The sequence below is a fragment of the Lates calcarifer genome, linkage group LG15, assembly GCF_001640805.2.
Source record: "Lates calcarifer isolate ASB-BC8 linkage group LG15, TLL_Latcal_v3, whole genome shotgun sequence".
Taxonomy (NCBI): Eukaryota; Metazoa; Chordata; class Actinopteri; family Centropomidae; genus Lates; species Lates calcarifer.
This window is the reverse complement of record NC_066847.1, coordinates 18,837,082-18,861,321: the sequence shown is the minus strand read 5'-3', so window position 1 is coordinate 18,861,321 and position 24,240 is coordinate 18,837,082. Positions and strand designations below refer to the sequence as shown.

The window sequence follows — 24,240 nt, the reverse complement described above, 5'->3', positions numbered from 1 at the left end:
AATATATCAGCATATCTTTTTTTATAAAATAAATAAATGGGCTACTTAGCTCTGATAACTGTAGCACTATTAGCACTATTTGTGCTCCATGTAGCCAAAACAGACTGAACAAACAGTGCAAGGAGTGCTGAACAGTATGTAGTTTCCTCTCCTACTGCTACAATATATTGAACAGGCTTGCTACTAATTTGAGGGAATGAATTGAGTAATTTGAAGGCACAATTTAGTAATTTTAAGGCATGAATTATTAATTACAGGGAGCAAATTAAATAGTGCAAGAGTACAAGTTATTCAAGGGAACAATTGATAATTTGTGTGCACAAATGATTAAATGTGTTATCCTTAATACCTGCTGGGCTCTGTAGCTTTACTTGTCTTCATGGCGATATCTGTCTTTGATACAGGCCCCCAGGGTCTCTATTGACAGTTCTGCTCAGTCCCCTTTTGCATTTTTATTTCCTCTGATGCAGCCTAGGGGCTCTTTTACTTCTTTTCTCTGTCTCTCTCTGCCTGTCTCTCTGTCACTGAGAAGGTGAGTGTTGCTGGCTCTGCTCTCTTTCCTGCCTCAACCACAGAGGTAATCACTCCATTCCCATACTGCGCACAGATATAATCGGCAGACTCAAAAGCACTGAGCTTCAAAGCTACGCTCTGCTAAGTGTTTCGTTCGGGGCCATCCTCTGTCCCTATTAATGCATGGTAAAGAGGTTCACACCAGTTTGAAGTGACCTTTTCACCATTAGCCCTATAGACTACAGGCCGTTTGAGACTCTGGTCTGTCCTCTGTGGCCAGATGGCAGCCCTATGTTTTCTGTAGGTTGACTTCCCTTTTAATACATCTTCATATGGGATAATATAGGAAAACCAGATTAGTTTCCTACTTTGCTGTACTGACTCAGATTGCAAATACCAGGTGTATGGATTCAGCTGCTGCATCTGCTCAGTGACACTTCCAGCCTGTTTGTGAATATAATGCGTTACGTATATGGTTCAGCTGCTGCAGTTCTTTGTTGTCAGCAAAGATAGCCATATGATCTCAATCTTTTGCATTATGCATGTCAGGTAATCAGCTTCCAAATGGACCCTGTGGTAGTGTATTAATGAAGCAATGAACCTGCTGCCAGATGATATTTGAAGTTGAGGTGCTTTCTGGTGTACAGTATATCCTTTGTTTCCTACCGCCTACAGAAGCTCATGTGTTCTGTCCATCCTGGACTCCTGAACATATCCCGCTCTAATTCAATGTTGTCATGTAATTAAATTAACAAACCCTGGATATCAGTGGAGAGCGAGTCGCGCACTCTTGGTGTCTTACTCAACACTTGGCAGTTTTTCTCTGTGCATACATCACATTCAGTGGCTGCTCCATCACTAAAAGGCTTGCAACTGGGAAAAAAAAAGTCTGAGTGTGATTGATTTTTTTTTTTTTTTCATTTCTGCCCCGTCAATAGCAGATTATATAGTATACATATAGTGTAACTATATTATACTGTTATTTTGACGCATAATTTCACATTTGTCGATGTGCTAGTGGGTGTATTTCTTCTTTTTCTCTGTGTGTTGGGTATTGCAAACAAATACTGCTGAATGCTGCTCCACTTTGGCTGTGCCATCTTACTGGGCACAGTTTTTAACGTTCCATTTCAGCAGATAGTGAGTTTCCACTTGATTCATTACACAGAGATCTAGCTTGCCACTTACCTTGCATCAGGATAAAGAGCACATCACCATCATTTGAAAAGGCAAATGGATCAGGGGAATAGTGACTGCTGTTTTGTGCGACTAAGGAAGCAAAGTTATAGATCAGTATCGCGCTTTAGATCAGACACCACACTGCCTTTGCATAAAAACGTCCGACCATGCAGTGAGATTACTTCTGGTATTCTATGCTTTGTATGAACTGACCTTTGTTGCACTCACACATAGTTCTGGAGTCTTTGTTCTGCCTCAGGTCCCTGTTGGTCATGCTGAGATTTCCACTGGTCATGCTGAGTCTTAGGGGAAGAAAGTTGCTGGTGTGGTGGCTTGTCTGGTGGAAGGGGTGGGGGCGGAGGTTTTGACGTGGGCTGTGACAACCAGAGTCTTGCCCACACTCCGCGAGGGCTCCCGCTGCATCATGCTGCGTCAGCAACTTCTTGGGGAGGGGCCCTTCTGCATCTGATGGAAAGATGCTGTGCGTTGCAGGACTTCTGTTTCTGGCTCTGGAACCGTAAGAATTTATCATAGGTTGTAGCTTTTCTTGCCAAGCAGTCTGCTGTATCTGTATGGTTTTATAGGAATTCATTTGTTTTACCAATGCCCACGCGCTGGCCACAATCCTAACCTAACTCGGACAATGCCGACTTAATTTAACAGAGACATGCAGTTATTACCAGATAAGTTGGTCTTCCTGACTGTCTGGGGCAACCAGAGTCAATGTTTGTTATAGGTATTGCTGTGCAGTTGATGAAAATAAACTGGTACCATTCTTAAAATTTCCCTCCAGTATTGCTGCATGTGATATTTGTTCTGTTTTTAAAGTTAGGTTTAGCTCACACAACTGTCGGACAGCTGACAAGGCCAGAGGGGAAAATGATGTACAGGAATTGTAGACATCTGAACTGCCAGATCAGGCCAGACTCACTGTTGCACTCCGTGTTCTTCGCTAAATGAAGCAAGGGGCTGCTTGGTGAGCTCTGCAACAGTCTGTCTCACTTTCTCCAATTAAGCTGATCTGTCCAGCACCATATGACTGCGCACCTCCCGCTGTCTCATTCCTCAGAGAGATCGCATTAGCTCTGAACTACACCAACCTGAACATTTCAAGCTGCCCGTTTTCCCACTGCTTCTCAGCAGTTTCAGATGCACTGCGCCTGCTGGTGCAGATTTCTCAAGAATTGCACCTCAGTGTCTCCTATAATCTGGCGTAATTATTCCATTCACGATTGCTGCATGAACCAGGGTGGCTGCTACATTGGACAATCTAAAGCTTTGTGGGTTAAAGGCTTAAGACTCTGTGATCATTAAATGTTGCTGTAAACCTTACTAACTAACACAGGATAGTATACACTTATCAAATAAACTTCTTGTTGGTTTAGCATGTCCTCCAGACATCCAGAGGTTTTGTGGTCTATTAGTCTTTAAACCTAATGGCTAATGGATGACTTTAATTTGTAGCTTGGAAATTACAATGCTAATCTGAGACAAATTACCAGGGAGAGTTAAATTAGAGTTTTTTTTCTTCTTCTTCTCTGGCCCTCTCTCATTCTCTCGTCATTTCTCTCTCATGCTAGATTCGAGACTGCAGTGCAATTTCCCAGTTACATAACAGAAGGGAACAGAGAAATGGTAAAATTAATGAAGGCAAAAGCGACCGACTAATGGAGACCATTTTTGAGTCATACTTGAGTTCCAGGAAGATCGCCTGAGGTCAGTTTATTCTCTCACAGCTATATAAGCTGTGTATGAAAGGACGAATAGATGCACAGGGTTATTCGAAACAATCAACAGTTGCTGTGTGGCAATGTTCCGATACTGTTGTTAGGGAGGAAAAGGGTTGAGATTTTGTAATTTTTTTCTGTCAGACTTTGACTCTCAAGAGCTCATACTGTATTTGAATGGCTAATTACTGCACTGACTGAGAAAGATGTGGCCCATTATTCAATCCAATATTTGACACCACCATTTATTTTCTTGTTCAAATAACTTAGCACAGCAAGAGTTTGATGATTTTCTTCCTTGACTGAGTTTTTAATCCATGTTGTGCTTTTCCTTTAGCTCAGGACTTTTCATTTTTGTCATGGGAGCAACGCCTTTTTCTTTAGAGTGTAGAACCTACCATTACAATGTGCCATGTAATGTTTTGGCAGAAGTGGGTGTTACTCTTGTTAATAAGGGGGCTGTTAGAAATTCCACAAGGGGAAAGTTCACAGTGTTTCCATTGTCATGGCTGTAGGAAATGAAAGGATGATGTGTTGAGAGGTTGCCAGTGCGCCAACAACCACAGCTTCCATGCAGGTTATTTCTATTAAAGAATAATGTTATTCTTTAGTGTTTGGATTTTAGAATGTGTTATGTTTTGTCACTTTAGTTGGTGCAGATGTGGCTCAGTCAGCATCCACAGTTACTCTGATGGTACCAATTGCTGTACTGCAGGAACACCAATATTCTATAAAATCACTTAAACTCATCTCAGAGGTTTACATTATGACCCATCGTCTGTGGATGTGCATATTAAGTGTGGCGTGACTGTCTACAGAAGCACGATCAAAAACAACATTGTAACCATTAGATAAGGGGTTTTCCCATGCATCGTCCTCATGAATCCCAGTGGTTTCACCCTTGTGCTTGTTGTTTGTCATTTATCACCTATGTTGGTTGGATCCGCTGCCAGCTATCTTCCCACACAAACAGAATATATTTTTGCAAACAAAGTAAATAACTTGCTGTAGTCTCATAAAGTTTAGCTGTGCATAGCTGTGGTAGGCTGTCTTGGAAGTTTGCCTGTCATTGCAGTAGTGCTTAATTGGCTAACAATGTGGGCTAAGGAAAATAATGTAAGCACCTTACCCTCTGCCCTTATCTGACAGCTGTACAAATTTACATGGAGTTTATTATGACAGCCAACTAAAATCAATACTCATTATGTTTAGTGAGTCATAGTAGTGCTCTTAATCATATGTAGAGTATTTGTTCACACTGTATGTGTCATACATCTCAGGGGTCTGTGTGGTGTAGTCGTTCAAGATGCACGGCCCTGGCTTCGGGCTAGAGTTGCACAGCAGGTGCTCAGGGGAGGCCAACCTGGGGCCTGCAGTAATTCTATCTCAGATGGGGATTTCTGAATGTCCCAGTGGAGACACTGAGTTTATATTGTTTCAGAAAATTTCTTTAAGTATACTGAGTGTTATATGGCTTGAAGAAAGTTTGTGTTTTGATAATTTTGGCTTAAAGTATGCAGATTCTCAAAGGTTTGTGGTTGCAGGAAAAAAGAAAATGGAAATTAAAGTTGTTCAGATGAAGAATCAGAACATGAGTATATTACACTGACAGCACAGCATTTCTGTTATGTCACACATGGCTTTAAAACCGCAGTTAAGGAACAAATAATTAACAGTTAGGTAGAAGAATCCTAGTTTCCATATAGCTTGCCAGCAACATAATGTTGACTTTGAGATAAATAGGTCTCCACGTCATTTGATGGCTTTATGCAGAGTTTTATCTAAATGGATGAGGCCTTGAATTTTAGGACAAATGTAATGAAATGTGCTAATTTACTGTCAGTTAGATAGATGGCCTCTTGCATTATGGTGATTATTAAAGACATAGTAATGTTGAACATATTCAAGGTTCAATATTCAAGTCCAGTAAATCTGTAGTTTCAACGTACACGTTAGAAAGCTTTAACCACTGTCTCTGTCACTAAGCACAGTGTGACACAGATAAAGTGCAAGTCTAATTACCAACGATGTCACCTTTGGGAAGGATGGATGTTAACGCACACACACACACACACACACACACACAGCCACCAACTCAACAGTTTGCCACTGGCTTACTGCATTAGTCACACTCGTGTGTCATGTGCAAAGTCTGCAAGTGACCGTTAATTAGGAGCATGTCTTATTTTTTAAACACTGTGAAGGTGCTGAATTGAAAGGTTCACAGGATGTGATCTTTAATTGTGTTATTTTTGTTCTTTTTCTGTCAGTAAGTAATATGCTCATGAGGGGGTTGTAAAAAGGAAATATTAACACGCTAGGCTTTTGATAAAGGTGGAGGCCTCTAAAAGTACCATTAATATTGGTTTCGTTTAAAAACGTAAAGTTCCTTTTCACTTGTTTGATGTCAAATCAGAAAGATGCTTTTCATTTAAAGTCTGTCTAAAGACTCACATGGCTATTTGCATAGAAAATATGCACCATCTAATTGTTATGCTGTGAATACACCAGGAAGTTCACTGCTTTAAATTAAAATGCATGTAAGTGGGATTCAGGCTTTGAATGCATCCGTTGTATCCAAATTACTTGAACATGTGGAACTGCTGTGAAAATCTGTCTTTTAAAAGCCACTAATTATGGAAATTGACATTAACAGAGATTTGTTGTGGATTTGGTTAGTCTAATTTCTATGATGCCTTCATAGAAATATACATAATTTTACCCTTTCAGATAACTGTGACTGACAAATAAGTAAATGCATATTGGACTGAAGATTATATCTCTATTCTTCTAATCATACACATGAAATAGAGCATGTTTAAATACAGAGATGGTTACACATTAAACCATGCAAGATAATATACTCATGTTATTTAGACTTTGTCCTCATATGAAAGGCTTTTTATGTTAATGAAACAACAGATCTCAGTTCTCTGCTTCATTTTCAAGTGTAATCTCCTTTGCTATGAATATTGCCAAGTAAACTAGAAACTGTGTGGGTCTGTTATAAATATTGAAAATTGAATGACTCACAGATCTTAGCAGCAATCTGGTAAATTGTCTCAGGGGGAGGGCTGGAAGCATGGGAGTGAACAGTAACTCCCTCTCCTGCTGGGAGTCGATCCCCTGGAAAGTACAAAGTACCTGGTAATCAAACAGCTTAAATGCCGTTTGCTCAGTGATGTGGAATTAACTGTGTATCCTCATAAGCCTTTTGTCAATGAAAAGTATATTAAAGCACTGTAAATATGTTATGAAAGTACATCAGTTGTAATGATTCTTTTTTTTCTTCTTCTTCTTTTTTTTTTTTTCTTGCAGCTGTCCCGTTTCCCCCCAGTCATCGGCTGACGGCTAAAGAGGTGTTTGACAGTGAGGGGAAGCCCAAAGTGGACGTGCTGAAAGCTCACCTAACCAAGGAGGGCCGTGTGGAGGAGGCGGTGGCTCTGAGGCTCATAGGAGAGGGTGCAGCAATCTTGCGTTCAGAGAAGAACCTGCTGGACATCGAAGCTCCTGTGACAGGTCAGGGGTCAAATATGGAACATTGTGTTTTGTCACACCAGCTAATTAGTATTTTCCCAAGAGGTGTCACCGGAGCATGACGTCCCCAAAATGTGTGTTTACATGCACTTAAAAATCTATTGCAAACGTTTACTTCCTGTGATTTATGATACTGTGACTTATCTGATTTTGCAATATTTTTTCTATATTATTGATTATTTTATTTGCACGCAGAGGTGTGTAATGGTTGTTGGTTTGTGTTCAATTTTATTACCTCAGAATGAAGATATTTGGACAACTTGCAGAATATCATGTGTCAGAACAGAAACACACTCTGAATTCTCCCAAGAGGAGCGCATGCTTACAGCATAATGAAAACTTAATTTTCCTAATGAAGTGAGTCATTGTGCCCTCAGGCCACATGTAGGTCATGTAGCTAGCCATAGCAATGTATTATATTTTAGGAAATACACAAGTTTACTTCATCCAATTTGGCAAAAACTAACAAGCTCCGTTACACTCTCTCACTTGCATTAAAACAGCACTCTGACACAGAAAAGCTCAACAGAATATTGTTGTTTTAATACTCATGAATTAAAAACCACCTGCTAACCTTGGAAAAATGTAATTAAACATATTTCCCTCATTTCATCAGAGCTACTAACTCCATAATTATTCTGTAATTTGTGGACTCTATTTTTTGTTTTTTGTATTGTTTTGCTTTTTTCTTTTTCTTTTTTTTTTAACAGTTGAGTTTTTTTTTTCTTTCTCAGAAGTGCCCTGCAGCTGAAGTTGAGCTCATTCATCCCTGCCTCTGTGAAGAAACATAGTGTAGTAGGAGGCTCGCTGATGCATATGCACAGATCCAGTCCGGTCTATTGTTGTCTTTCTTCCTGGTCAAGTGCCCTGTTCCTCCATTAGACTTTCTGATGAGGCTTCTTTGATGTTGTTGTAATCAGAGGCAGAGACCTACTCAAAGGATCTATGGCAACCCATCATTTCCTAATACGAGATCATTCCCAAAATATAGTCTGGAGGGGCCCATGCTCATATTTGGCAGGCTTCACTCTCACTTAAATTCATGAATGCACGGCCCTTTTTTAAACAAAAGTGTGGGTCTGCAATGTTTACTGAGGCCATTATAATAAGAGAATATCTCATCTAGCTGTTACAGAGAGTGAAGCTAAACAAAAAGACATAAACAGGTTGGACATCATAAGCTTTATTTGCTGCCTCTGTGTTTGGGTTTGCAGGCACATTAGCAAGGGATTAAGAGAAACCCTAATAAACACAGCTAGATTTCTGATTATTTAGCCACACATAACCAGCTCTCTCTTATGGTTTTTGAGGGATTCATGTGCGTGACAAAGTGCCACTGTGTACACAGCATAGAGGGATGGAAGGAAAAATCAGCACTTGTAGCTGCGCACTAGTGTATCCAAACAAATTAAAATCCGACTCCAACTGAAACTCTGCAAGATTGCATTGATCCTCCAGTTTAAACTGAACACCACTACTCAAGTTAATTTCCATCATGAGACAGTGGGCTATTTGTAAAAATCAAACACATATGCTCAAGAAGGAAAAGCTGTGATCTTTCAAAGCCTGTCCTCACTGTGCCTGTGCTCAGAGCTAAAAAAAAAAAAAAAAAAGTCTCTTAAAGTGATAGTGTTTAATGTTTAGATATTAACTTAAAAAGATAAAAATGTGACAATGCTGGCTCAAAAATGTGTGTGGCATGGGAGAGATCAGATTACTGACTAATGATCTGCATTGGAGTCTATCGCAGGACAGTACTGGATTTCCTGCTTTAACCTCATCACAATCTTGTGAATGTGTAAATATGTTCTTATGTTGACCTTCCGTATTGGTCAGATTTTCGTTTGAAATTCTAAGAAGCTGTGTCACAAGCGAACGTGTCTTGATTTCAAAATTTTGTTACAGTTCAAATGAAAGATCGGACAGTAAACCTCCCTCCTTTGTTGTGTTACATAGAAACAGTGGACAGCTTCTGTTCTGCGTGCAAGTGGAGGATCCTGAGGAGCTGTGTCTGTGTCTGTGTGTGTGTTTGTGTGAGTGCACTTGTGTACACGAGCGTGGCAATGAAGCACTTCTTTCCCTCCCACGCAACACCCCTGTCTCAACCCCTCTCCCACTCATTAGTCCTTTTCAGCAAGGATTTCTCTGTTGCGCGTGCTTGTGATCCTGCTGTGTTTCCCTCTCGAGCACGCTCCCAAACTCACACACCATTCTTTATAAACATTTCTTTGTTACTCTCTGCACTCCTCTTCCCTCTGTCTGCCATGTTTTATCTCCCTGTGTCATACTCAGGGACTGTTTCTTTCTCTCCCACTCTCTCCGTTAGCACACCTCCGATTCCAGCATGACACACGGTCAGCAAATTAGTATGTAAATATTTATCATAGATGCAAAGCACCATGACATGTCAGCTATCTCCCTCTCTTTCTCTCTCTGCTGCTGCTCACACTCACATAGTCATTTCCTGGTTGGGCCAGATGGCAGGTGGGGTTTTCATGGAGGGAGGGGGGTGCGTGTGACGAACGGAGCTGGCTTAGGCCACTGAGTACAAGCTGCTCCCATGGCCTTCGCACAAGTCACCCATCAATAGAGCTCCTACAGCCACATCACTAGGCAATGACAAGCTTTTACACCGTTCATACACTTGTTCGCTCCCATTTGAGCTTTGTCTCTGACATACTTGAATTCATTAAGAACATATTTCATTTCAACCAAATATTATATTTTTCATGAGAAATTGAGGTGACTGCACATTAGAATCTGAAATGATTCTAACATCTAACTGTTTGTGTCTCATAACATTAGACATTTTTGATGGAATTGTGATTTATACTCAGTGAGGAAATGTTAAGACCTTGGTTGTGGAAATTCTGTTCTACATCTTGAAAAGGTTTTACTAAGACCTTGATGATGTCAGTTTGAATTTAATGTGAAGTGTGTTTGCTCTGTGTAGCATTGCAAGGCCATTAAACCTTTTCAAACATTTCTTATACAACAGTCTTATAATGAGAAATACACTTGTATGGTTATTAAAGCCAGTATGATGAGTTGGCCAGGTTGATTCCAGCTTATTACAGCTACAGTGGTATATTCGTATATCTTGGCCAGTGAGCGAATACAAATTTAGATTAGAGAAATGTCAAAGATGACCTTTTTAAATTATGTATTTATGTTGTTTATGCAGTTGTTAACTCTAACTTTGAGAACAGTGAGGTGCAAACTTCTGTGAGCTTTGTTGCTAGTTCACCAGAATTCAAAGATGTTGCACAATTCTCATGTACACCATGCTTAATTTACCTTTTTTTCCCTGGTTGTACTGCCATAGTGAAGGCAAGTTGTCCAACCTTTTGTAATTGTTATGTAAAAAAAATCCCCCCAAAATGACTAGATTTTATCATTAGCATATTTTTAAAATGCATCCCATTTAAATAATTTGAAGTCCAATTCTAAATAAGACATTGAATCATTCTTTGTTGCTGCTTTACTGTTGATAGCAGCTTCATAAGCTTTACATACAGATTGATGTTCGTAATTGCATGCTCCACCTCCGCCTTTGCATAAATGCATACTCTGCAAGAGCTCTCAGAGAGTGCCATCATAAAACCTGGGGTATTGTTATTATCTAGTCTTGATCAAAACATGATCTGGCACAATCTGCCTCACTGTGGATTTCTCTCGCTCAATGAACCCAGCCTTTGGAGTGGCCTGTGTAGGTTCTGAAGCCAGGTTGTGTAATGCCCACCACCCACTCAATAGCTGCTGCCCGCTGATATGCTGCTACTCAGGGAGATCACTTTAGCGCACAAGCAGGAGATGGCCAGAGCGAATTGTTTCTCACTCCAGATAATGTACTCCCACCTGCTCTTCTTATGTGGGCTTTGGTTCTCACCTCGTTTTTGTGTGTTGTGTGACAAGAGGGAGGGAGGCAAAGCACGTCTGTAGGTGTACTGGAGCAGATTGTGCGTTTGCTGGGATAAAGCAGAGCCCTGAGCTGGAGGAGTGGGCCGCTGTAGCATTTCTGTTTGATTTGCACCAACCAGCGTAGTCGACGCTCGCAAGAATGAGGTGACTACAATTCACCGTGATCATCGCATCGGGTCTTTTCAGCCAGTGATTGAACTCTCGCCATCGTTGTGTTGCCCTGCTGTTTTCTTCACCAGCAAGTGACAGCTTTCCAAAAGGTCAGCTGGAGGTACAGTCCTCCCACACACAGTGTGTTTGACGTGTGCTTCAGGTGAAATTGCAGCCTCTTACTCCCTCACTGGACTCCCTCCTGCTGCACTGACTCCTGAAAACATGAAAATATGGTTAATTCCCCTGTGAAGACAGTGAATTTTAAAAAAAAGCTCACTGTTGTGGTTTGATTTTAGCCCCTACATTTCAGTGGCAAACTAATGTTTTCATGATAATTGCTCTCTTGCTGGTCATCCCTTCAGACACAGGTGTACTGCAGAGCACAGCTGCTTTACCAAGGAGGTGGTTGCCTGTTGCATCCATCTTTGTGTTTCTATACAATAGATGCATTTCATTGTTGCCACTGGTGATGTTCATAAAGGTCCTTATCAGGTCAGCAGCAGATTTGTTTTGTTTTTTTCCCCTCCGTGATATAAGCCGCCATTGTTGAAAGGATTCGATGCCATTGGGATGTTTCCATAGCAATAACCAGCCTTAGCATCACCGACCCTTCTGGGTAAGTGAATGGCTAGGAGAATACTTAGTTGTGTTATCCTTTTTCAAAGTATATTCACATTTTATTGCATGTTGATGTTGGGTAGAATTTGCCATAACATAAAGCGTAAAATGGTGGCCAGCATGCAAAGGAAAAAAATAAATGGAAATAAATAGATAGACCCCAAATAAAACTTAATTTAAACTGTGAAATACTTTTTTTTTTTTTTTAACTTCACCGCCCAAGTAAACCTGGTATTTTAATCATAAATTGAGAACACACTTGTAAAAGGTTTAAATCATAAATTAGATAAAATGAAATGTTGCTTTCACTCCACCTGTCATTACTCCAAAGAGGAAATGGAATAATTTTGCCAAAAATAGAGTCTTTTCCAGAGGAAATAGATGAAACAAAACACATACAATACTTAAAGCTGAACCCTTTCCTTTATTGATGTACTGCACAAATTTGTATATCAAGCAGAAAAATACAAGTGTTAATCTTCTGTCAACAGACATAAGTCGCAATAGATTGTAATTGAAGAGCATATTATTTTTACATGGTCAGAGTGAATCGTATGACCACTGCTACTCATTAGATAGAAATTTGAGGGTTACAGTATTTATTCTAGTGCATACACTTAATGACAGTGCCAGTAAATAAGCCTAGAATTAAAATTTAATTTTTTCAAGCACTGTTTGAACCATTTTTGTGGCATTAAATCAATTTTCCAGGAGTCTTACAACCAATCTAAAATAGACCAGCACTTCATGTTTGTAGTAGACTTGGCTTGATTGCAAGAGGGAGTAAGGACATCTTTAGAAATCGGACACAAATAACAAGCCTCCTTTTTGAAGTTGGTCCCTACTGTGGATTTAAACTGTTACACAGTGTGGGTTTAATAAAAGACAAATGGTAAAGCAGAGGTTTACGATACAGTCAAAGAGAGCTGATTCTCAGAGCTGTCTCACGAGGCTCGTAACTTGAGATAATTGCTCTCCAACGCTGTCCTCCAGCTCCCACTAATTGGGTATCTCTCTGAAAGACTTTTTCCCTGGCACTTATTGTAATTCTTGCTGCTAGATACAGTTCATAAAGCGACAAACATTCTTGCGAAAGGAAAATCTGTGTCCTTTTCAAATTAGATTGCAATCTATTCACCCTGTTGTTAAGTAGTTAATTAGTTGATTGCTTGAAGAATAGAAGAATTGCTCTGACAACAGATATGGATGCCATTCTTATCATTACTGTCGCTGCAGCACTGTTCACACTGAATATTGCTGATTGTTATCCTTGTGTTGTTTGTTTATCACAGCTCTCAGGTGAAGTCGGTGACATTTTAAACTTGTGTACTGAAGTAGAAGAGCTGATTTCTCAGAAAAGAATTACACGTCTGTCAGTGTTAACTGCTGTTTTGATAACACTGGCTGTATAGATTTAAATTGCTGCATTAAATGTTGTGTTAATTGTTGAAAACCAGACCGGTGACAGTGGAGCAGTGTGCAAGAGATCATGGGCAAATCTCTTACCATTAGGCATCATTTGACAGCCTTAAACATGCCACAGACTCACATTTTCCTTAATATTATTTAAATCAGTGGCTCTCAACAGGTCTAGCATGTGGATCCAAATTGGGCCTTAGAAATTAGGTACATTGCACACACTGACCAACATCCATTCAATTTATTTCCATTCATCCATGTCAGTGGATTCAAGCCCAGGACTTTCTTGCTGTGGGAAAACAGTGCTAACCACTGTGCAATTCTTGAGTTTTAATCCACAAACTAAATAACTCAACTACAAGTACAAAGTATTAAAATAGCAGTTGGAACTAATTCAGGCTTATTCAGGCAACTAAAACAGTCTTTACAGCAGAACTTGTAACCTGGCTTGAAAGAAAAGAACAGGACACTGACACAGCTGCAGTGTTGAAAATGAATAAAGCGAGGAATAGTTGTTTTCAAGCCAGGTTTCAACCCAGACCAGTACAAAGTTGAATATATTCAGTGTCAACAAGTGAGGAACGGGCTGGGTTCTCCTCGGGGAAAGACGGTTACAGTGAGGTTGAATGGCGTGAATTGAGATCCTGGCATCTCCTGAGGTTTCTCACCAAATTCTTCTCCCATTTGCCAAGAAAAATACCTGCAGGAACCCAGGATTTTTAGCACACCTGTTCGTGTGTGTGTGTGTGTGTCTGTACTGAGGACTATGTACTGATAAATATCTCATCTCAATAATTCTATCAAGTAACTGTCATAGCTATATTCTGACCTTAAACAGCAGTTATTAGGGCGTGACAACTAGATCAGTTTTTCAGCTGCAGCTGTGTTAAATATTGTTCAGAATCTGTCTGTTAACGCCACAAGAATTGTCTTTAATTGGTGGAGGTGTTATGTCATTTGTCCTAAGGTTGACATCTGAGCTCTGAAAGATCTATCAGTGATTTATTTTCAGGGGAAGAACTGACAATTGATGTCTTTTTTTCCCAGTTCAATCATAGTCTACCATTCTACTACCACATTAACTAATGAATATGGAAGAAAAACCTGGAAATTTGATTAAACACTTATATTGCATTTTATAATGTACTTTTTCTTGTCCTGGACTTAAAATCACAGGAAAACACTGGCTTTTTTTTTTTTCTTTTTGGACAAAGTTGATTAAAATGCTCAGTCCAAAAGTAGAACCACCAGTTAGGAAACACCAACAAGGTAATTTATCAATAATTGATAATAAGTTCAGCTGTAACCAACCCCTTGAACTAACCTTAAAAGAGGCTACAAAATCAACCAAAGACTTTTAAATCAGATGACCTCACATGCACTCTGTCAGTCAATGACGGCTAAGCAGCAAATCTCCCGTGGCCTCTGCTCCTCTTTTCTCCCCAGGGAGCAATAATACATTGGGTGATAGGAGACCAATCCAAGTGTAGTGATTTGCAGTTGCTGATTTCTGACGTGGATGTGTTCACCCCAGAACACTCCCCTGACACTATTTAGCAGCTGCCTGCTGTGCTGTTAGAAGCTGTATAGAATTGATATGACACTAGATTGAATAAGTCAAGTGACATAGTGGATTTAACTGTGCCGAATGCACTGGGATTCCTGAGAATTCAAGTGGAGTAACAGACTGTCTGTATTATTAGGATGAGGCCAACATGTTCTTAGCAATTATCTGTTTGTAACTGCTATGACAAGCCAGATTTGTAATCACAGTTAACTTAACAGGACATGTTTAGAAATGGATACTACTGAAAGCTTTCCAGTGGTTTCAGCCAATGAACCTTTAGTGTATTTGGCAAGGATAGGTGTGTTCAAATTAAACCTTACTAGCCAGTCGAAACACTGAGGGTTATAAACAGGCCGAAAGAGGATGTGGTGGAAAAGCAAGGCATGAAAATGCAAACTAAAGCCAGCTTTCGTGATTCATTTTCATATTGTACAATGGCTCTATATAGGAAATAGTGTGCCCTGAAGAATTGTGTTTGTGCTTGCAGGAAGATGTGAATAGCTCTCTAACAAGAAGTTTGATGATTTTTGTGTGCACTGATATAACATAATTTGTTTGATTTGATTATTTTATTTGAACATTTATTTTAGCCTCTAAATGTAAGGCCAAATGCCATGGACAGACTGTGATTTGCCATTTTATTCCCATGTTTTTAAATGGAATGGATTCAGATTAAACTGCTCATTTTGGTAACATTTTTATGTTAGATGAAGCACCTGTTATTTGTTCTATCAGGCACAAACCAGCATTGTTTTTATGTTCTTTTCAGGTCTATTCTTTGCATAATTTCCTGGAGTAAGCGTGGGCTGTAGAGCTGACAAGCAACCGTGGTCCATCTACAGTATAACAATGCCTGTTTCAGTTACAAATGCACAGTTTATACAAGTAAATTTCACATTATTTAATAAAATTGACTACAACCAATTAAGGATTATATAGTTAAGATATAGACTGAGATAGAATATTGTCTCTATAATTACGAATGGCCCCTTGAAGTAGGTTTTTCCAGGGTACCGGGCACCATGGCATCCTCTATAGTCCTGTATTCCAGGTTTACTGGGACATCAGCGCTTGATATTTGATGGAAAATATGGCAATAAACGAAAAGCAGTGTTATGGAGGCTTTCATCTGTTGTTTCTCAGCTGTAAAAATAGCTGACGTGCTTTTGTTCCTCTCTCTGCCTCGTTCCAGTGTGTGGAGACATCCATGGGCAGTTCTTTGACCTGATGAAGCTGTTTGAAGTAGGAGGATCACCAGCATCCACACGCTACCTTTTCCTGGGGGACTACGTTGACAGAGGGTATTTCAGTATTGAAGTGAGTCTTTGTATTTGTTTTTGTCCTCACGAGGACATAATCAAGTGTGACACACACCATGTGCCCGACTGAAGCTGTGTTTATTAATAGCTTTCTTTGAGCGTAGATCAAATCAGGCTGCAGATATTGGAGTGGTAATAGGCTTCTGTAATAACTTCAAATGTAGCCTGGATAGCAAATGTCACAGTGTAGCTTAAGGTTATGTAGAGAGAGATTTTTAATATGAAGCACAAGACATGTATTTAATCTGGAACTGCATTTAGGAACTTACTTAGATACTGTATGCATCTCATTGCCTGCGACATTATACTCTGATTAATAAAACATATTTTAATGGAGTGTGCTGTAACCGTCTTCTCTTGGTTCTTCTGAAGGTTTGTCATCTCCTCCAGCAAGCTTTAAACGTGCCACAAAATGTACTGCATGAATGTTTCATTATAAGCAGAATTGCTTGTATTATGCCTCACTTTGAAATTGACAAAGTCTGACTTGCTGTTTTATGTTTCCAGTGTTATTTAAAGATGACAAGCTAACTGTTCCCCACTGCTTTTTGTTCTTCTTTGTTTCAGTGTGTGCTGTACTTGTGGGCCTTAAAGATCCTGTACCCCAAAACACTGTTTTTGCTGCGTGGGAATCATGAATGTAGACATTTAACAGAGTATTTCACATTTAAGCAGGAATGTAAGTGATGCTTTTGCACTTCTCTCTCTCTTTTTTTAAACCTTTGATCTAAATTGAGTCTAAGTCTGTGAGGCTCTATACAGAGTGGAAGGAGAACTGAGTTATTCTTTCTAAAAGCTGTTTATTATGCATCGAGCTCAGCCACTGACCTCAAACGCTCACTTAAAAGTGCCCTCTGGCCTGGTATGGGATTCAGTCAGATTTTTGCCCTTCTTAATATTTACACATGTCAGAACTATTTCTGTTGGACTCAGACCGAGGAGGAAAAAAAAACACAAAAGCGCCGTGAAATTGTGCTGTTTTTAAAATGTGTTTGGGAAGCCTTTTGGCACTTTGAAAAGCCTTTCCGTCCCAGACTAGCACACTACCCCAATGTATGAGAGCTGCGTTGTTTGACTTGGCATGCTCTCCTCTCCCTGCCCTGTTTCCCCCCATGACAGGTAGAATTAAGTATTCAGAGAGGGTGTATGACGCATGTATGGACGCCTTCGACTGCCTTCCCCTGGCTGCACTTATGAACCAGCAGTTCCTATGTGTACACGGAGGACTGTCTCCAGAAATCACAAATCTTGACGACATCAGGAAAGTATGTCTGATTTTAGACCATTTTCTCTATAATTTCATACAAGCTGCAGTGTGTGTGTGTGTGTTTATGACAGCAGGTGGCCGTTAATGGCTTTAAAAATACAGATCATTTGTTGAAAATTGGTGCTTCCTGCCTGCTTCATGTATTTTCTGCATTCACTCAGAGTTAATGAGGAAAAAAAATATGTTCATTTTAGCTTGATGTGCTTTGAAAATAACAACCTTGCTTGCAATGTATGAAGTGACTCCCCCAGATATATCTCAAATACTGCTCAGGACTTGGACGTGGGGGATTGTAAGCACTGCTCTGGCCCTCCCACTGATTAAAAAATGTTGAAGAGTCGGATCCTGCTTTCAAACTAATTCAATAATTCCAAATGGATTTTGTGGCTGCAATCAGAGGGCATGCATAATAGAATTTGCTCTATTGAAGTGTCCATCATGCTACCCATCCAGTAATCCACAAGCTTTTGTTCGAGAAAGAGCTATCCTTGGCTGAAAGCAAAGTCATTTATGTTCATTGCTCCCAAAGAATGGCTGCCATCAAGTGTTTTTTTCACATCTTTCCAAAAAAAGCCTTCCAGGTACTGAAAGATGAGTGCCGTGTCTGACACGTCATCCATAGTGTATGTCCTAAATATCCTGTTCCTTTCTTCCCTGAATATAATTACTTCAGTGAACGTGTTTGTCGGAGTCACGATTTAATTATGTTCTAATTATGATCGAGGCAGCGGCACGAGCAGCCAACGTGACTCTCGCAGAAGAAGCAACATATTTTCTCCGCAGTAGTATGCACACTTCACGTGTAATTTTTCCAGTCAAACGGGCTGACAAGAGTGCTCACATTTTCCTCCACAGCTAGACAGATTCAAAGAGCCTCCAGCATACGGACCAATGTGCGACCTGCTGTGGTCCGACCCCCTGGAGGACTTTGGGAATGAGAAGAGCCAAGAGCATTTCACACACAACACAGTGCGAGGCTGTTCCTACTTCTACAGGTGAGTATGTTGTCTCTTACAATCAGTTACTTATCATTTTTAAAATGTTTTTTCTACTCTTTATTTTTGGAATATTGCAACAACCAGATAGACAACAGTTTACTGTTGCCTATATGACAGTTTCCATATTAAACCAAAACTGTTTTATATTGGACCAAGGAATTAAGAACACGATCTTAGTAGCTATTATTACTAAAAGCTTGTATTCTCATTTGGGGCTTTGACTACTTTTAGGAAAAATAAATCATCCACTGATTAGTTTTGGCTGCACTAGCTGTGGAAACCTTATTACTAAAGTGATTTTCAATAACAATGAACATTTTCCAAGACCGACTATTTGAACATAAGACAGGTAATCATCAACAAATGTCATAAAACAAAAAAGGAAAAAAAAACCCACCATCTTGTCAAAGAGATGATAAATCAAGAAACCCTGCTGCCAAATTTCCATTTCTTGTCTCTTCATTTTCTTACCCCTGCAATTCCTCAACTGTGAGGAGGAGACCAACAGTTGTTAGAATATGGCGTGCATTACAGCAGTCCCAAAGACTCCTCCTCAGACCAACGCCAGTATTTATGTAACCCACATTACCTTCAATGGAGCTGAGTAACTGAACAAACAGAGGAAATGCTCGGAGCAGGCAGCTCGCACTGTCACAAAATGTAATGAACTGGCACATTACCGCAAGGCACAGTCCTGTCTCTAAATGCATTCGGCTCTCCCTCCGCTCATTATGGCCTGAGCGATGCTTGCTTGGCCCCGGCGTGCCTGGGGCAAGCAAGCAGAAGTAGTCAGAAATGTCCTGAGGCTCCTTATATGCATTTTCTCTTTTTGTTTTTCTTTTTTTTCTAATAGCAGGTGTTTCATAACAACTGACTTAATGGTATTTTAATGTCCATGCCCAGAAATGAACTCCCAGAACTGCTGTTATTGTGGATTTGTGGGGGCATATTTTGCCTGATGGTCTTTACATCTTTTGTCAGTTTAAGTTTATGTGAGGTATTACACTGCAGATCCTCAACTTGTTCTGTGTTAAAAGAATGCTTTCCCTCTAATGTTGTCACTACTGACAAGAGGTCGAACAGAAATGTTAGGTATGTGGCCTTTTACCTCAAAGGACTGATTTGACTGTCACATGTTTGTGTTGTACCAGCATCCCGGTTAACCTTCTGCCGTTTGGTCAAAATTCCTCTGGAGTCTTGTTTTCATCAGTCAGATGGTCGCTAATTGGCATCACACTGGCAGTCAGGATTTATGAGACAGTTTAAGCCAGACTGAGAGAGCGCCGTTCCTCAACACCCCTCCCCAAAAACCATCAGTGTCTTTGTTGCTTCTGTCTTCCAGCAAGCAATGTTTTCCCCTCGCGCCGTAGGCTCGCTCATAACACTTTTACAAACACAGCTCAGGCATGAAATTGCACATGTTTTAAATATGGTTACTTTCATTTTAGCCTCCACTCAGTAGCACAGATAAATCAGCCTGACGTGTTTTTTTTTTTTTTCTCTTACTAAGCTACTGATATTAAATCAACTTGAAAGCTTCAGTTTTGACATAGTGAACATGCCAAGTGGCACTTTATTTGCACATGATGAAGTCATTTCCTGCACAACTTCTCATGTTGTCCAAGGAGCTCATTAACATCTGTGCCCTGTCATTGGACAGATGGGAGATGCTCTAAACTCAAAGTGCAAACTGCCTAAAAAAAACTAGGCCAAAATGTATCTTGTCTACTGAACAGCTCCATATGGCATGTATCTACATCTGCCACAGGAAGTCAAGTGAGAAATAAAACATTTATACCTAATTTCATCTCCCCTCCAAAGTTAAAAAAAAAACATTGCATTTTTAATTCCCTTTTGGCAACCGCTCCCTCCTTGTCACATCCCACCCAGCAGATGTTTGTTGTGATTGTCAGGAATGCACATGTTCTCATGTCTACATGCACCGTGACTGTTAATGAACCTTTCCTAACTCCTTCAATTTCAGTCTCTTGTGATGGATTTTCACACAATTTCAATTTAAAATGATTTACCTCTGCACAGAGAGGTGCAGTATCTGATAACCACGCATACAAAAGCAAGCCAGTCAAATTAGAGTTAATTTATTTATATAACCCTTTATTACAACCCTGCCCCCAAAGGACTTTACATTAAGAGATGCAATAAAGCTTCCATAACCGTCTGCTCTGTATCAGGCGTGACCAAAATTCTGCAACAGCTTACCACGGCTATCATGCCTACAAACCAATTTAACAAACAACTGCTTTTGTTGTGCAGCAGCTGCTGAAAAAGAACAGTTGTTCTTTTGTGTTGTTTGTTGAAGAGTTGGAAGAGTTGTTGGAGAGTTGGAAGCCAAAATGTATAGTGCGGTTTTGATTGCAGCATGTGGGTGTTGTTCATTGTTGTGCTTTGATTTTGCGGGGGCGTTAAGCTAGGATTACAGAACTTAGTACAAAATCATCATCACATTTCTTCATTGAACCACAAAGGTTTTAGTATTTTTTGGGGGGTTGTTTATGCACTTTGATTGTGCTGTTTATTTTTAAAATCACTGAGTAAAATCACAGTATACAGTGGATAATACACAGGAGTTGCCCTCAATTGATTTATCTCACAAGAGGCGTGAGATGTCCCAGGATTTCATCCCCATTGCTGCAGAGGCTGCAAAGTGAGCAGAGTGGTACGTCAATCAGGCAGAACTTCTGAGATGAAACAGCAAGTTTACCCCTGTTATTGTTGAAGAAATCCTCCCACATTCATTAAGTGTCTCAGTTGTAACGCAAAGGTGTCACTCATTCACTGCGAGCTGTCACTCACTTTGTTCATTACACAGCATCCCACGATTCATAAATCCTGACGTCCACTGGGGTTTCAAATAGAAGCAACTCAAATATAATGTGGTAATCCTGTTTTTGTAGCAAAGTTTTACTTATGGAATGTCATTTGCCTGTGAATTATCACGTGTCTTTTGAATCTTGAACAAAGGAAATTTTGAGTGGAAGCTGGTGCTGGAGGTTGAAAGGTTGGAGAATGGAAAACTCTTAAACCTTACTGCACTTTGATTGTTGGCTGCGTGGTTTTTAGTCTCTTTGCTCACAGACTGAATAGATCAGCATGAGCATACACTCCCAAGAAACAGTCTGCTATGAATCATATGTCATTTTTTTTCTGAGGTTCATTCTAAAATAAAATGCTCCATTTGAGAAGGATCACACCTACTTCTCTTACAATATGAAAGCTTGTTTAAAAGTTAAACATATTATGGGTTATTATTTAGATTACGAGTCATCATACCTTTGCTCACAAAAATGTAGGCTTTTTAGAAGAGCGTTAAATTTCAGGTAGAAGTTAAAATTGATATGAAAGCCTTCATTTACAGCCAACCCTCTGAGGCTGTATACCTCTTCATGAGCCACAGTGGGCTTAAAACAAATTTAGCTTGAACTCAGTATTGTATATCCACTGTTTCTCTAGGCACAATCAATAATACCCATGACTTATTCAGTTACGTCTATTGATCGTTTTTCTTGATCTTTCTGGGATTTTTCTTGATGTATGAGTAAACCTAATGTTTGTCTCTTTATTCAACAGCTACCCTGCAGTCTGTGACTTTCTACAACACAATAACTTATTATCTATCATCCGGGCCCATGAAGCGCAGGATGCTGGGTGAGTGTTGTGGCATTTCATCTTCTCCCATCACACTGTCACACAGCAGAGTGAGTCAGACCAGGGTATTAAATGTAAAGCTTCCTGGGAGCTCTGGGGGTTTACTCGAGCCGGTCTGGAGAGCAGGTTTGGTGCAGCCTGAACTTTGAGAGAAGTCGTGTTAATCCAAGGAATGAAAATGAATCCAGCAGGAGGAGTGAGTTGGCCAGATGTAATGTGACAAGTACGATTCATGCAGATCTTGTCAAGAACTTAAGAATTATTGTGGGGTTTGATTTTATTCATGAGAAATCTGGGCACAGCAAGAGGTGTAGTAACAGTGCACCTTGGATTTCTAACAAAGGCACTGGAAAGCCTCTTTGAAAAGTTTGGTTTTTAAAACAAGCAGGTGGGTGGATGTGTCAAGCTGATCTCCCTCTAAGCGAGGTTAAGGTGGTGGGAGGAACAGCACACAGTTGTTTACCATTGCACTCCCACAGCATGGTCACATGGGACACCTCGCCATGTCTCAGATGAGGTTGCTGCCTCAATCCACTATAGACCACAAATGTAATAATGTTATTGACTTTTGTTTATGTTTTCTTTGTAATTGGTACCTTTTTTTTTAAATCTGTGTAAATAGCTGCTACAATATGTAGGGCAGAAAATAAATCACTTGAGTTAATGTTGTTTACCTAAAGCTTACTTCTTTTCAACTATGCAAACCACCAAACATAGCACAGACTGGGAGACCAAAGAAACAAAGCATAGTTGGGTTTGAATGCTTAGTTTGTTCAGTGTAATGATGACTTAAGGGCATGTTACACCTGTAACACGGGGATTTACTCTCCTGAGGCTATTCTAAGTTCTCCCCCTTTGCTGATGCATCACCTTACAAGACAAACACACAGTCACAGTAAAAACAAGGCGCTATAAACACTGTTGTGGCTAATCATATCCCGAGGGTGGAACACCAATGAGTAATCCATGAATTCAGTGTTGTAATGTTTACTAACTATTACTTCTCATTTGGGCATTTTACCAGATATCGCATGTACAGAAAGAGTCAGACCACTGGCTTCCCATCCCTTATCACCATCTTCTCAGCACCCAACTATTTAGATGTCTACAACAACAAAGGTAAGGAAAATGAATATCTCAGTATCAATCTTCAGTGGCTTGTAACATGAATACCACAGTGTCATATTCACAAGTTGCCTCAGGGCGACATCACATTTACAGACAGGTGGTTCTAGGCTGGAGAATTACTGTTCTGTGCAAAATTTAATTACAGCATTGGGACATCCCAAAATGTCTTTTTTCATGTCATTTTGATATGATAGCAGAAAAGGCTCAAATATCATTAATAACATTATGAATGGCTTCATTCCTATGAGGAGTTTCAGGAGATTGTACATGCTGGCTGACATGAAGGAGCCTTTGACAATAACAAGTCAAAGTAATTGTTGGAAAAAAAACAACATGGAGTTCTCTTCTTTTTTAAGGTCCATTTAGTCAATTTCTGTTTTATATTTGGGGGATTATGAGAGTCTGGGGACTCAAACAGAAAAAACCAGCGAACCAAGCAGACTGGAGTGTTGATTCTGAGTGGGATTAGTAATACTAGCAACTTTTTTATATTACAGAACTCCGTTGTGTCACTGTCAAGACCCAAAATGTTGCTTGATGGGGTTTTAAAAGGGCCTCAAAATCTTGTCTTTTGTTCAGAGGATGAGCTGCAAATTGGAATTTGGGTAATTTAACCATGGTGATGGGAAAACGGCTGAATGATAGCCTTTTGGCTAACACTGGCACATTTGCAGTGACATTGATCATTGTATATTGTACCTCTAGATGTATAATGAAGATGATTATGATATTCAAATGCTTTTTAGGAGTCTTAAATACATTTAATAAGAAATCTCTTATAAGGCACCCTTTCATGTTTGGCACTTAACTACATCAAAAAGTCAGTATCAGTATTTCAGTAGAGAACTGTTCTACCCCTTATCCATAATACGTTTTTATCACAGTATTGTACTTGTTCAGTCAAAAAGCTCTCTGACACTGATTTTAGTCAGGTCAATTCAGGGACAGAGGTGGTGTGAAATGAGGTGACTTGGAGCCGCTTTACTTGGCACCTGGTGGCACCCTATGCTGCGCCACAGTGCCCACGCAACAAGATAGGCTTGCCTTTGTGCTGTGAGTCAGCACTTTTCCCCAGAGAACAGACAGTATCTGCTTTGGCTGTGGGGGCATGTTTGGATGGGGGCGGTGTTGGGCAAACCACAGGAAATGGAAATGGGAAGGAAAGAGCTATGGTGCTTGTGCACGCTGTTTTGCAATTCCTCTCGTGATGAAATGCCATAACAGAGCT

General features: G+C 40.0%; 1 protein-coding gene across 4 annotated transcripts in view; it reads left to right on the top strand.

The window, feature by feature from the left end:
* The window catches only part of LOC108893081 (protein phosphatase 3 catalytic subunit alpha), a 62,155-nt gene that overhangs the window by 18,492 nt on the left and 19,423 nt on the right, over window positions 1-24,240 (top strand). For all 4 annotated transcript variants that reach the window (XM_018690902.2, XM_018690917.2, XM_018690934.2 and 1 more), the window contains exons 2-8: window positions 6,738-6,938; window positions 15,827-15,951; window positions 16,521-16,632; window positions 17,073-17,218; window positions 18,076-18,215; window positions 21,807-21,884; window positions 22,909-23,003. In XM_018690902.2, coding sequence (XP_018546418.1) covers window positions 6,738-6,938; window positions 15,827-15,951; window positions 16,521-16,632; window positions 17,073-17,218; window positions 18,076-18,215; window positions 21,807-21,884; window positions 22,909-23,003 — 897 coding nt within the window. The remainder of the gene's footprint in view (window positions 1-6,737; window positions 6,939-15,826; window positions 15,952-16,520; window positions 16,633-17,072; window positions 17,219-18,075; window positions 18,216-21,806; window positions 21,885-22,908; window positions 23,004-24,240) is intronic.